Source organism: Neodiprion virginianus, chromosome 2, assembly GCF_021901495.1.
Source record: "Neodiprion virginianus isolate iyNeoVirg1 chromosome 2, iyNeoVirg1.1, whole genome shotgun sequence".
Taxonomy (NCBI): domain Eukaryota; kingdom Metazoa; phylum Arthropoda; class Insecta; order Hymenoptera; family Diprionidae; genus Neodiprion; species Neodiprion virginianus.
The window spans coordinates 24,870,353-24,885,237 of record NC_060878.1 but is presented as its reverse complement, the minus strand read 5'-3'; the positions used below and the strand labels follow the sequence as shown (position 1 = coordinate 24,885,237).

The 14,885-nt window shown below is 34.7% G+C and overlaps 1 protein-coding gene across 1 annotated transcript; it reads left to right on the top strand.

The window, feature by feature from the left end:
* Positions 1-2,260: 2,260 nt before the first annotated feature.
* LOC124298042 (ubiquitin-conjugating enzyme E2 variant 2) lies at positions 2,261-14,630 on the top strand. Its single transcript, XM_046749599.1, has 4 exons — positions 2,261-2,516; positions 5,275-5,417; positions 12,317-12,442; positions 14,215-14,630. The coding sequence occupies exons 1-4, from the start codon at positions 2,492-2,494 to the stop codon at positions 14,353-14,355; spliced, it is 435 nt and encodes a 144-aa protein (XP_046605555.1). The 5' UTR covers positions 2,261-2,491; the 3' UTR covers positions 14,356-14,630.
* Positions 14,631-14,885: the final 255 nt, after the last annotated feature.

Genomic DNA, 14,885 nt, shown 5'->3' with positions numbered 1-14,885 from the left:
AAAATATAAAATTGTGAGGGGGTGAGAAATTTAGACAAGGGGTCGTAAGATAAACAAATAAACTAAATACACGTTATTACAATAAAGTCAGCCATAATAAGCAGAACTTAAATTAACAAAGAAATACGGTATTGCAGAGAAATACAAAAAAAAAATTAGCAGGTAAGAGCAATACAAAACTGTTAATAAGCGATGGAAAGGGTATGGTAGTATTCAGCGGCTTAATCTACGCTCTGATGTACTTCAAGAATCACGATTTCCGATAGAAAACATGCTCGATAGTAAATATACTATAATCGGCAGTACGATACAATAAACAGTAAAACACAGTAAGCATTATTGGCATGGAAAATTAAGAGAAAAAATAAATAGCGATGGCAAAAGATGGTAGAAATTACGGAAGCGATTCCAGCATGAAATTATAAGAAATTCAGATGATAGAGATATTTATTCGGTAGCTACGAGGTCGCTCAACAATAATATTTAACGGAATTAATTAATCAAAGAAATCACGCAGTCACGCGACGGTCTACAGCAACTCAGAGACGCGGACCATGATTCACAGAGAAACTGGCATAACACGATGCAACCAAAATAGAGAATTAAGATATAAGAAAACAAGATACGAGCAACTTCGTAACGAAACAATACAACTGGAGAACCCTTATCTTAGCCGGTGACTCGGGCACGCATGCACTGATTTAAATTTAAATAAAATTTATCGATAGTAAGAAAAAAAAGGTAATAGAAAAGGAAAGGAGCTAAACGGTCATATAAAACGATAAAACGATAGAGAAACGGTAGCGATAGCAGTAAAGAAGAAGGAAAGGAAAATTAAGTGAAGGAAATTTCTACACGTAACGAGCGAGATAGAAAGAGTTATCTCAATCTCATGAGCGTAGAATAGATGGAGGTCGGGGTTTGGCTCGCCGTTCTCGCTGATGTCGTCAGGTAATCCTGCTTCCTGTAATTGGTCGTTTATTCCCCACTATAATTGGGTCATTCCTCTTGTGGCGAATATCAGTTGTGATTGTGTTACGCATCTTCAAAAATTACCGATAGATGACACGTAATGTTCCGCTCATGATTTCGTCGTTGATACCAGCTCTCACAAAATTTTCAGTTGCCGGCACCTTACTTTCCAAGTTGCCTATCGTTGGGGACCCTATGGCAAAAGCATGTGTGGAGCAAGGAGGATACCTCCCGGTCAAAGTTGCCGAATGGGGAGCAACAACTTGCAGTAACTCTCAACTTGGAGTGGTGGAGTATGGCTCCATACTCCGTGATTATAGTCACTATCGACAGGTACGCGGAATCGGTCCTCGGAGCGATGGCTCAACGCTGGAGCAGCGATCTTATAAGTCGGTCCGGCGCCTGGCCGGGAAGTCGGGGAATGGCAGGCTGCGATCTGCCCTTTACGCTATTCTATACTCTTTAGGTATTCGCTTCGACCGGATTCGTCGTATAGGCAGTGGCGTTCTGTCCACGATATATCGGCCAGACCATGCGTCGTCACACGATGTCTAAATGCACTTAGGAGTGGTGCATTATGACTAACAAGGATTATGGTTCCTGCATATAGGTTTGTAGCATCGGTTCCGAAGATTCTCGCAATGGCGGTAACCTGGAACAGTAATATTTATACTCAAAAGAGTACAATTTCGAAAATTTTCAGGTGAGTTGAAAAATTAACGACGGAGCCAGGAATCGAACTTGGTATCTAGAGATGCTTTACCGGAGACTTACTCCATTAGACCACCTAGCTGCCCTGACTACAGTGTCATTAATTTCTCTCATCACCTGTATTCGAGATTATTTTATTTTCGTGTGCTTTAGTCTCGACCGAGTGTAAAAAGTGTACACAAAGGCCGTGTTCGTAAATTGACTGATAGTACTGAAAATTCCCTAGGCCAGAGTCAGAGCTATCCACGAACTTGGAAGCGCAAAAGAGATGAAAGATTGCTGACAGTAATGTTTGTCAATTTTCGAACACGACCAAAGTGTAACGAAAGTCTAGTGACATTTGTAAAACAAACAGCGCCATCCGACGTCACGTCCGCTAAAACAAACGCGCAAGTGTAGAAAGTGTAGCTAGCACGAACAAACCTAGTATCTAGTATCTGGAAATCATCGTGGAATGCTGTCAATGTTACAGGTGAGTGAAGTAATGCCATCTACAGTTCTGTAGCATCACCAATACATATGGACAAAATGTCGGCCCAGATAATGATAGTAAGCTCGCCTATCACCACTTGCCACATAACCAACGTAATTAGACAACCTCCCGGAGGTTGCCCGAAGTTTTGCGACGTGAGTTTACTTTGAAATTGAGAGCTTGATTTTTGTCAGCCTCCGGTATAGGTAATGGAAGGTTTTGTCGTGAGATTATCGTAAGAAAAGTAATACTCAATATTACGTGGTTATATCGCTAAAATATTACTGTACACCGTAGTAAAACCAACATTTATCAAGCCGCACAAATTTTGAGATCATGGCGGTACCCACGGCCGGTGTTGGTCAGTATTAACCGTGGTATTAACCACACGTATTTTCGTGATTCATTATTTATACTTGTACATTTTCAATGATCTCCCTGACCATTCTAGAGTCTCACGAACTATCCAATAATCATATTCCCACCTGAAACCAATTACTAATTCCACAATAATGAGTACTAGTCACCTGACAGATCACGTTTTTTCCCTGTCCCCTAATTGCATATCGTTCCTTAGTTCGTAAGTAACCATAGTCGAATGAAGAATATACATAATTTTGCATTTGCGTCTATTTGACGACCCCCTTTCTCATACTTTACCAGTTCAACCCGTCAAATTGTTTAGATCAGTCTTCTCTATGTGTCGTCGTAGTTGACGTATATCTCCGACGTCAAGAATCCACATCGTTGGTATCCACCAAAATGCATCAAACATCTTCCGCTCCATTACACATGTTTTCATTATTTTGTGGTCTAGTATCGTAAACTGCGAGCATTAGTGTTGTAACGTTACCTTTTAGTTGTTCCATATTTGGAAATAACCAAATGTCTTATTTCCTTGATCTTAATCACCGATTCTCCTTATACTTTTCTGATATGCTTTTTAATTTCAGACAAATGTTAGGTATTATCTGATATTTAAAATATGTTATTAACGACGTGCCTAACATTTTCATGTATTTTTGAGCTATAGAAAACGTAGTGGCACACAGTGGCCTTCCGTCCAGTTTTATTTTTTATGGATATGTTTGTTTTTGTATGAAACTAGATCAGAGTATAGGAAATGGCATGTCCTAGTTCCCAGTATGCTTGACTAATTAAATTTTAATTGCATTACAATTTTGCACAATTATTTATCTAGCAACTAAGCTACAAATGCTACAATCTGTACCCACGTCATTTACCATCGACGATATCATTTTCATTTATACAACATTGTCAATTCAACTGGTGGAGAATAATGTATAAAAATTTCTACATAATAAAAGTTGTCTAACTTTTAAATTATTCTAAATTTCGTTTGTTTTAATTGTAATATAAGGCGGTAATTTATAGAGAGTTGTAAATGAAAAGTTCAATTGATCATGTAGAAACTAAAATAGTACAAACCATTAGAGCCTGCATATAACTGATTATCTTTCAGGATTAATTACTTGCAAATGACGCTATCAAATTCAGTAAAATTTATATATAGAACCAAATGTATCTTACTTAAACTTCTTCCAAAATTTTTAAGTCATTGTCTTATAAACGACTAAACATCCAATGATCTTGCAGACGCATTTCTTGTATCATCTACTCAAAAATCAATACAAATAAAAATCTCAAATGTCTTAAATGGTGCAATTGAAGTTAATCAATGTGAGTGTAATAAACACAATCGCCCCTAAGGGGCCTGAAGTTTCGAGGATTTATTAAAACAAATATACAACCAACTTTTCGACACCAACTTGCTTGACCAACTTTTAGAAAAATTATATCACATATTTTTCTATGTGTACTAACTTTGGAAAAATCTGTCTGAAACTGAAGAAGTTTTGTAAAACAATTACCCTTGTATAAGCCCATTATTATATACATTATGAAAATGGTCAGAAATTGAGAAAATTTCATTTTGACACAAAAGAGTTTGAAAACTGGAAATTTAAATTACACCGAAAAAAATTATATCATCAACAATTTCAGAAAGATAAAGTTTAAAGTTTAAAGTCACAAGCTTAGAATTTTGTAAGACAACTTTAGAGTTGCTCGGTAACTAGAGCCAGTAATTTATCTTTAATGAACCATAGAGAATTCATTTTTTCATGAACAAAATGAACTATGTATGTATCATTTGAGATAAATAAATTTCACTATATGTTTTCTTGCTTATGTTGCAGCATAGCGAGTTATCTATAGTTAACCTTGTAACATGTCTTGCCGGGTTATTAAGTAACTAAAACATCCGACAGTGTTGGTTAATAAGGTAAACAATAGGTATCTCGTCACTCTGCAACGTAAGCAACACAATGCTCAGTACGCTTTTGATGGTGAAAAAACTATGGAGTTAGCAATTAGGTTATTCTACCTGACATTTGTTACATATTTCTATGTGAAAATTACGTTTTCACTGAAATTCACCTCGATTAACTTTACTTGCATGTTTTTTGCATGTTAAAAAAATAGCTATATTGTAACTTGAGAATTTCAAAAATGCGATGTACAATGTGCTCTGACAATAGTGCCGCTTCCCCTATTTTGAGCTCGAGTGCTTCCCTCACTCATGGCCAAGCTCTTCGACTTTTACAAAAGTGCCCTATGCTAAGTGCTTTGTGACAGTATTGAAAGAGAGTGATTGAAATGTTTTTGTCACTGCTTCACATCGAGAGTGAGGGTACTGCTTTTTTTCGCAAAATTATTCCCTATCACCGGTATTATTGAAACAGCAAGCTGTACTTGTTTCACAACTGCAGTGACTACATTTTTCTATAACTGAAAGTTAATGATTCACATTTGACCCTAGTCTTGTTATGTTAACTTAACACCAATTTCAACCCGATCTCGTTATTCATAATTTTAGCTTCCAACTGTTTTTCTAATAAAACGATATACAATTTTGCGTAGTGTTACTGGAAATTCTTAAATATTCCCATGAAGATTTGTGAATATGTAGTGATGCTAAGATTTATTAATCCTCAGTTACACAAACACCAATAAGAGGATGTAAATATCTCACTGTGTAATGATTTACTGTAAATGTGAATTTGTCAGCCTCAACGAGCTATCACATTATGTTTCAGTTGTCCCTAGAAATTTCCGCTTACTCGAGGAGCTAGAACAAGGGCAAAAAGGTGTTGGCGATGGAACTATTAGTTGGGGTTTAGAAAACGACGATGATATGACCTTAACACATTGGACTGGAATGATAATTGGACCACCGAGAGTGAGTGGACTTTGATTAGTGATAATTTGTTAGTCAACGGGAGAACATTTTTAAAGCAAAAAACTCTGTGACTGATAATAAGAATTTACCTGCAGGATAATAGATATGTTACAAGCCAATAAGTTGCGGTATTAAAAGCCAACCATACCTGCTTCTTTTCGCAATTGTAGATCAAATAGCAAATGGCATTTTACACCAAACAAGATGGCAGCTAAAACAGCTCAAGTATAATTTCACTTCCAACTAAATTCCAATAACTGATAATTTAAACTACGAAAATCTCTTGCATGTGCACATACAGTAATGTTCCGTAATAGTCAACCCCTCAACAATCAACTCACACTTCCTCTCACAGGACCCCGAAATCGGCCACTGATGCTCTGCTTCCATAGTACGCTTATAAAAATATGCGCACAACTGAATTTCGTAGCAGTCAAGTGTATGGCAGTTACAAAACTTAAAAAATAATAACGTAACCTACACGAAATAATCAAATTAATACAGGTGCTGCATAACCTGAAACAAATCATGAATGTTCACTTCTTTCAAGTTTTGAATCTGTCTGAAAAAAAAAAATTCACAGATATCAAATTTAGTTGATAAGTATATTCCTAAAGTTACTATTAGGCCGTGCTTACCCTAAGTGGTTCTCTGTCAAACTTATTAATTCGCTTGGAGAGAAACAGAAGTATTACAGGCTGTATAAGATGTTTGATTCCCAATATTATTAAAAGTTATTTAAAGAAAAGCGATCCTTGCGTAAGATGATATGTGCTCATGATGAAAATATTCACATCCGTAACATCGAGGATGAGAATGAACAGAGAATGACTCTGTTGTTGGTGACCTTTAGTATTTTTTTCATTCTTATCAACTCGATTGATAACAGTCGGTCCTTGTCCTCCTTAATGTGTTACGGTACTGAAGTTGCCAAAGAGGGGCATGAAATTGTCGAGCTATTCGAGAATTTCATGCTAAAAAGTTTGGTAATGTTTATTTTATAAGTAATCTCTCATCTACAAATTGTAATTTTTATCATCCTAATTGTTTCAATACTCTCCAGTTTAATGAATGTGAGGTGTTAAAGACTATTTCTGATGTAAATGGAACTTCCTGTGCGGGCCTAGATGGGGTTCACCTATTATTAGTCGAAAGGTGTGCATCTTTATTTATCCCTATCCTAATACGAGTTTTTAACTTGTCTTTGGTGCTTGGGTTTTTTCTAGTCTGTTGGATGCAGTGCTTTGTCACGCCACTGTTCAGAGGGAGAATCGCTAACAATTATCGGCCTATTAGTAAATGTAATATATTCTGTAAGCTATTTGATAATTTAGTTTAGAGTTACAATCATTTACGCCGTTTTTCCATAAATTTATTATGCCTGAGTAGCTTGGATTTTCGTCCGGGCGTTCCACAGCAATAAATCTTGGTATCCACACTGACTACATTACCTTTAGTTTATATGATGGTAATACAGTTGACTCTGGTTACACTGACCTCACCACCACTTTTGATGTTTTTAACAAGGAATTACTTGTGAGGAAGCTTGCAGCTTGCAGTATAGCAGGGTCGTTTCTCCACTGGGTCGAATAATTTCCTAGTGATAGGGTTCAGTTTGCTAAAGTTTTAAACTTTACATCCTCAGCTATTCTGGTTACTTCTAGAGTAGGGTAACGTACACACCTGGATCCTCTGTTATTCCTTATCTACAGTGATATTAACCTGATTTTTAAGTCTGTCAAATTCCCATACTTTGCTGATGAGGGCAAGATTCTTAGGGTCATTGCAAATCGTAACGACAGGATTCTCATGCAGGAACTAAACCGCATGTTCTATTGGTTTGGCCGTAATGGGTTAATTTGCAATGTTGATAAATGTTTTGTCTTACATTTGGCAAACACTTGTCAACTTCTGACATAACCTATTATAAACTCGGCAATTCGACTTTGAAGCAGGTGAAAGAAGCGAAGGACCTGGGGGTTTACTTTGACAGTAGAATGACATTTAATAAATATCTTGACTACGTTGTCTCCAAATCTGTTAGGAAGATCAACATCGTCAAGTGATTATTTGTATTGGTCAAAAATGATATTACCTTCCTTACCCTATAGTATTTGTTCATCTTTCCCGGTTTGTTTTATTGTCGAGTTATCTGGAGGCCCTTGGCCTGCACTGTTATCAATAAACTTGAGAAACTAAATCATTATTTTTGTGATTTGTGGCCTATAGGATCGGGAAGTACCATGCATTTTTGAGATCATGACTATAGTAACACTGCATTTTTTGTTTTCAAAATTTTGAATAATAATATTGATTGTAGTGAAGTATTACGTAAGTTCTGTTTCTTCGTTCTAAATCGTCTATTGCGACACAACATTTTGTATTTCTACTCTAATTACAATTATGATTCTCGCTTGTCTATTTATAGGCTTTCTTTGCTGTGTACAATAATGTTGATTGGCTGGAGGTAATTCTACTTTGTTTCCCTCTCTCATCAATCCCAAAAACTGTTTTTGTATAAGTAATGATTGCAAATGTATTATTTTTTTGTTTATTATTTTCAGTTTTCTCTTCCATATACCACCACATAACAGTTTTTGTTTCCGTTTTGTACTAATGTAAAAGGGTGCTGTTGTCTGAATCGAACAGTATTTATTCCGAGAGTACAATAAAAAGTTATCATAGGACTAAATAATTTTTTAACGTAAAGTCGTACTTATGCGTGCACTTTGTAATTGAAAATCAGCATGTGGTTGTATATATTGGGTCAAACTGAATTACTATTCTTTCGCCCAATCAGTAGCTTTCAAAATTCGTAAATTAAATTTACGCTGGTAATATCGTTTTTAATAACTGCACGAATGCTTAAATTACAAATGTGATTATGCGTGGAGTCCCAATTTCCATGTATCTAGATGATTTCTTGACTGCAGCTACGCCTTTTTTGGGCGATACATCTTTGTTTTCATCAGTCTCATTCTCCTTACATTCTTCCATGTTTATCTCTTCGGCAGCTATGTCATCAGTAATTTCCCCCAACATGCTGTTTATAATTTTGGTGTCAGTTGAACATGGCCATCCTGGCTCTGCTGCATCTTCATTTAGCCATGTGTGTCCTCGATAGAATAGCCTTCGTAATCTCAGACCATGTTTGGCATACTCATATGGGTTCCTCACCGTCAAATAAGGCAGAATTATCTGAAGAATCTCTTTTATCAGTAAGGTAGGAAAACATCTCTATACCTCTCTGGGAAAAGATCTCGGTCCATCCAGGTATTTTTGTGACCGTTTTAAATAAAGAGAAACTTTGTGGGATCCACTTGCATTGGCACACACCATTATAATAACACGATCCTATATCACCTTACACCCTGGAGCAGATATCTCAAATTGTCCTGCCAATGTCTAAGGTGGTACGGTTTTCCACAAGAGACCAGTCTCATCTGCATTGTAGACATGATCAAGACAATACTCGTTTTTTAATAGAAATGTAGAAAAAGACTCAATAAGCTCCTGAGTGCTAGCAGAATCAGCTGATAGGTGTTCCCCTTGCATCGTGAAACTACGAATGCCATGATGTTTGTTAAAGCGATCAAGCCAACCGTTATTTATCTTGAACTTATATTCTGCGCCAAAAATTTGTTGGTGGTATATTAAAGCTTTTTCAGTTAGAATCTCCTATAAGACAGATTGGCCTAAGGTTCTCTGTTGCACGAACCATTCGTAAATTGCTTTTTCGAAACCACTATTTTCGAAGTTTGAGATTTTCTTCTTCGTTATACGTCCATGCTGCTCTTGAAGGAAGCGGTGCTGGTGATTTATGTTTTTTCTAGTTTTTTTTTACTTTTGTCACAATCAATCTTTTGATACCGTAATCACGCGCTATCTTATGGCCCGACTTACCAGTATTCAACCAATTAATAATTTTTCTTGCTCATCCATGGTCAGCCTTCTTCTTTTCCTTTGTTTCCAAAAATTATTGGCTATATTGGGATTAAAGGACCTCCGTATGAGGTTTTTCGAGAGGTTTTTAATAAACTGGAACTGCAATTTTAAACAGACAGCGGAAAAATATGTATTCAAAGTTATTCAGTATTAATACAAGTGTTCATAGTTATTCAGTATTAATACAAGTGGGTTGAGTGAAAAAGATAGAAACTAGAAGTGTGTTCTCATATAGATGTGTAAAATGTGGCGTGATCTTTGCATTGAAAATTCTTTTTCAAGGACTCATAGTTCGAGAAAAAGTAACAAAGTGAGATTACATTGGATAAGGTTCATTTTTCCTGCAGACTGTAATATACTTTTTATATTTCCCAAATACCTCAGACGGAGCCACAGTTTGGTATAATAGCAAAAAATACAAATTAATCAACTTACTTTCAATTATTTATATTCTTCCACGATCATACTTTTTTATTTGCATTTCACCACTCGCTGCAGTGGGTATGTAAATATGGATGTGTATATGTTCGGCGTGACTTGGCGTTTGGTTTCTGTAGTCAGTGGCGCGTCGGGGACTTACTAGACTGTGTGTATGTGAGAGTTTCGACTATTGGGGTGGATATGCAAACTATTGAGGGGCTTGAAGGCCCCAATGAGTTGACTATTGTGAGGCATTACTGTGTAGCAAAATGGAATAAATATGGTTGGTAACTTGTGGAAAAAAACGCAAATCCTCTAAATAACAATTAACGGTTCTTTGTATAAGCACAATATTGAAACTTGTTGGCAAGTGTGCATATAATACATAGGATAAACTACCTATGCCAGTATGGATGTACACGGCTGTCTGTTTGGCTTGATGTACATATGATATATCTTATTCGCAAAATAAACTTTATTACACAGTGAAGACTAAAATATGCGTAGGTATTGCATCGTGTGTACTCCACTTGCCAACAAGTGCCAATATTGTGCTTATGCGACAAACTATTAATTGTAAGTTAACATGCACATGAAAAACAAATTCGGAACCAGGTGATGTAAAATACACGTCAATGTGATAAGGATGGCTAGGTGGTATAGTGGGCTAAGTCTGCAGCGAAGCAAACATAAATGCCAGGTTTGATTCTCGTTTTTTGAATTTTTCTAGTTGGCTAAAATTTTTGAATTTACCACCTACATATATGAATAACATGATAATTTCATAACTGTGAGTACTTTTCGAAAATTTGTTTCTTAGATAAATTTCAGAATACATTGGAATTAAACAAGTTAAATTTTTGGCAATTGTTGACTATATTCTCATGTTGAGTGGCAATTTTATTTATGCTAAAGTTATAATCCAGCGGTATTCAATTATACCATATTATTATACTTTACGTATGAAGTTGTAACAATACAGCTTCGACTGACATATTACTGACAATTAATCACTCATTAATCTGTCCATGTGAAGGTGAATCAAAACTTATGCATTGGTCAATTTTTTAAAGGGCAATACTTCTCTCACAGAATGAGCTAAAAAATGTTTAAAACAAAAAAAGAGATAATGGAAATCACAAAGCAAATTCATGTTGAAATCAACACGAATCGCGACAGTGAAAATACCTAGGTAAACGTAAGAGAGATGTATTAATTAATACGAATTTTTTTTCTCGTCATGTTAATGTCTGAATTCAGGAAACACCATTGCGTTTAATTGTTTACAGCTCATTGGCAAGTAAATCAATATTCACAATCACGTTTTAAAAAGAACTTTTTTTCTTTTTTTTTTCTTGATGCTATATTCTGGTATTAATGAACTTTAATTCTTAGCAAATGCACTCATACTGGATAGGCAAATTTCTATGAACATATATATTGCTTAGAAGAAATGAATAGCCAACTCAAAGCATTGTTTTAAACGTGAATGATAGGGTACTATGATAGGGTTAAAAATTTGGGTTTCTCATCTCAAAGTATATCACTTAAGCTGTTATTTGAGTTAAATAAAAATACTTTTGGCTCTACTGTGGATGCTGTATTCTCTAAATTTGAATAACTACATAAATTTCTCGTGTTTCACCAAAATTCTTTTTATGACTTATTCTATCAAAAACTGCTGAAGAAATATCAATTTTTAGAAATTAGTAATCTTAATAGAGCCATCCACTCCTTCAAAGTCAGTCTAACATGTCAAATTTAATGCCAATCTTGTAAAGTGGAAAATGTATTCGTATCATGGCGTTGTCAAATATGAAAAAACAAAATATTTCTTAGTTTTAAGATGGATTAAATCTGAGCTGCATTACCAAAAAGTTTAATTGCAAATTTAACCTCAAACTTTAAATTAAAACCAAAAAACAACTTTTGTAATTGAGCAACCGACGATGAGAAAGTAAATACAGAATGTTTGCATAAGCTCATGGCATGGAATCTAGAAAATACCCTTAGCAAATTGCGTATAAGACTTGCTGTACATACAAAAGGTATTTTATAACTCGCTTAGCTTTCAGAACATTATGAGAATCTAGATGTGAAAGTACAAGAGTTACGACCAGTTAAAAGTCGTTGAAGATTTACAAAATTAATATCGAATTCAGAAAGGTATCGCACCCACCCTAAAGGTGTATATTTTTCATAAATTTAACCTTCGGAGAGCTGGTCTGGCTCTTTTTGGAGTCAGCAGTTAACGAGGAAACTGTAGTAAATATGCCTAAATCATACCTCTTAAAAAATATCAAACTTCAAGGGGAAAATTTCAGCTCTCTAAAGATTAATACACCCAATAGTAAATATCATGAAAGGTTGAGTAAAACTACAACCGTAGTACACAAATTTTAATCCAAATCGCAAACCTGACCCGCAATATACATTTTAAAAATAATACTCCGCTCTTCTGCACCACACAGTGGTGATCCCCTTTAAATAATGGTCATAGATACAAAAGTGAATTGCAACATTCTTTTTTTCAGACACCTTATGAAAATAGAATGTATAGTTTAAAAATTGACTGTGGTCAAAGATATCCGGACGATGCGCCTACTGTAAGATTCTTAAGTCGAATCAACATGAACTGTATTAACAGTACTACTGGTGCCGTAAGTAATCATTCTCAAACTACCCACATACTTTTAGAATTTAGAAATCGTACTCTGGTTGTTGGATGGGTTTCAAAGTAATGCACTCACAATCAGAGTAGAGACCAATGAAGCTCTCTCGATTCATTGATGTTCTGTATTTTTACGATAATTTCATTGATTTAGAAAAAGAGTGTTTTATGTTTTCGCTTGAAATATGTACTTCAACTTTGATATATCGAATAATAAAACAGTGGTTACTTTGTTTCACTACCATCGTCTTTTCTTACAAAGTAGCACAAATAAATAACTAAACTGCTTGTTACTTTATTGTGATTCTGAAATACTAAAAATGAAGATTTGAAATTTTTACACATACAAGTAAAGTTTGTTTGTGTATGCGTACTGATGTATTTTCAGTTTTCCAGCTTAGTACAAACATTGCAATTTGAGAATTTGTAAGATATGTATAATAATTCTAAAATATGTTTCATACTGAAACATTAAACGAGCACTTTTTACTGAATTTAATTACACTATCAAACACTACTTTATTTCACTCAAATTATCTTAACTTTTTATTATGTTAATATCAGTTTTCTAACCACAGAAGGATGTAATATTCATTAACTATTCAAATTGACAATGACATTTTGACTCCCGAGAACACCTTTTACAAAGTTTTTCTAGTCAAATTTTATCTAGTTTTCATTAAATATCAATACAACTTTAGAAAACTACAAAATGCAAGTTTTTCTCAGTTTTTAGTTCAAACATCGATGAAATTGCAAACAAATTCTATTTTTGAGACTGATTCAATATGTTTCATATTTAAAGTAGGAAACATTGTGACTATATTGTATTTCTAATAATTACTTGAAAAAAATCTTCTTTTTTTTTGTACACACTTTCGCAAAATATACCTTGGCTGGAAATTTTTTAGTATTGGAAACCGAGAAATTAAATTTTGGATCTGGGATCACTTTTCTCAGTTTAGAAGAATAAGCATTTGTCACATTTTACAAGCCATTGTTATCGCTAAACCAGTTTCAAATTGGTATTTCTGTCACAATTAAGTTGAAAAATATAATATTTGGTAGATCTTTTTGCATATTATTAAAGGAAGTTGAAAAAATCAGCCTGTTATAGGATATGGGCATGAATTGATTGTAACATTTGGTAGGAAACGACCTTGATAATTTGCAGTATTCGTAAACTGACAACTACTTTGCGACGTGAAAGAAAATGGTAGCTGGAGCAAGTCAAATAAAATTATTCATTTAGTTCGTGAAATTGACTCGTGCTTGTGTATCGATGCATATAGCATAAAAACTCGCCTGAATTTTACCGTGGATCGCCTCTAAAGTGATAAGAAAATATATTTTTTTTCTGCTCGATAAATGTCAAAGATTGGAAGTATATTTACATGGCTTTAAGTTCAAACACTTCAAATGCTAAATGATTGATAATGTATCTGAAGTTCCAGTCGATCAAGTTTGATGGAAAATTTAAATTGATGCTAACACTGCCATTAGATGATAAATTTATGAATGGTGAATGTCTGAGTGAAAGTAACCTGGGTTGCTATTTGAAAGTGCAAAATGGTGAAATATTGAATTGAAAATTGCATTGATTTGTTGTTGTATTATTCGAATTCATTTCGATCAAGCTTGATCGACCTAAACTTCAGACACGTAATTTATATTACCTCTTTAAATAAGATGACACATGTTTTGTCATTACCAAAAATCTTTAACTCGAAATTTTATGAAATTCAAATATTATTGTGACAGGTTGATAATCGCAGTGTACCAGTACTTGCAAAGTGGCAACGAGAATACACAATCAAGACTGTACTACAAGAACTTCGACGTCTTATGACACTTAAGGAAAACATGAAACTTTCTCAACCACCGGAAGGCAGTACCTTTTAGCTTAACCAAGCGCATGCTGTTGTCTCACCCTTTACCGGTAGTACAAGGCAGGCCTTATTAAGTTATAAAAGAGCCCTGCTCTTGGTAATCCCTGGTGAAGTTTATTCAAATGGTACATATTTGCTTGTAAAGATGATATCAGATTCGGATCTTTTTTTTTTTTTTTTTAAATTTAAATTTAAACTAAGTAATATTAATAATTATAATACTAATCTTAATAATGATGATGGTAGCAGTTATTGTTTTTAGCCATCGAATAAACCTTATCAATCAGACTTGTATGGTATTTCTTTATATTTGTAGGCGGTAAGTAGCCGGGTTGTATTATTGTTTCCACAACAATTTTATTGTCTTCTCGTCGCCGTTACAATTCTTTATATTTCCTTCCGCAAAGAGGAAAACATAGTTTACTTTTTCGAAACATTAGAGAGCATTGCGGTTTCATGTTCAGACCATAAACAATAAGTAATATATGACAATTTGATAAATGAATATTGACAAACTATGGTTATTTGATAACAATTAGGTAC

Excerpts from the sequence above, each read along its gene's own strand:
- LOC124298042 (XM_046749599.1), top strand. The coding sequence starts at position 2,492 with ATGGCGGTACCCACGGCCGGTGTTG. Across the intron at positions 2,517-5,274 it reads GGTACCCACGGCCGGTGTTG|TTGTCCCTAGAAATTTCCGC; the intron begins GTCAGTATTAAC and ends ATTATGTTTCAG. Across the intron at positions 12,443-14,214 it reads TTAACAGTACTACTGGTGCC|GTTGATAATCGCAGTGTACC; the intron begins GTAAGTAATCAT and ends TTATTGTGACAG.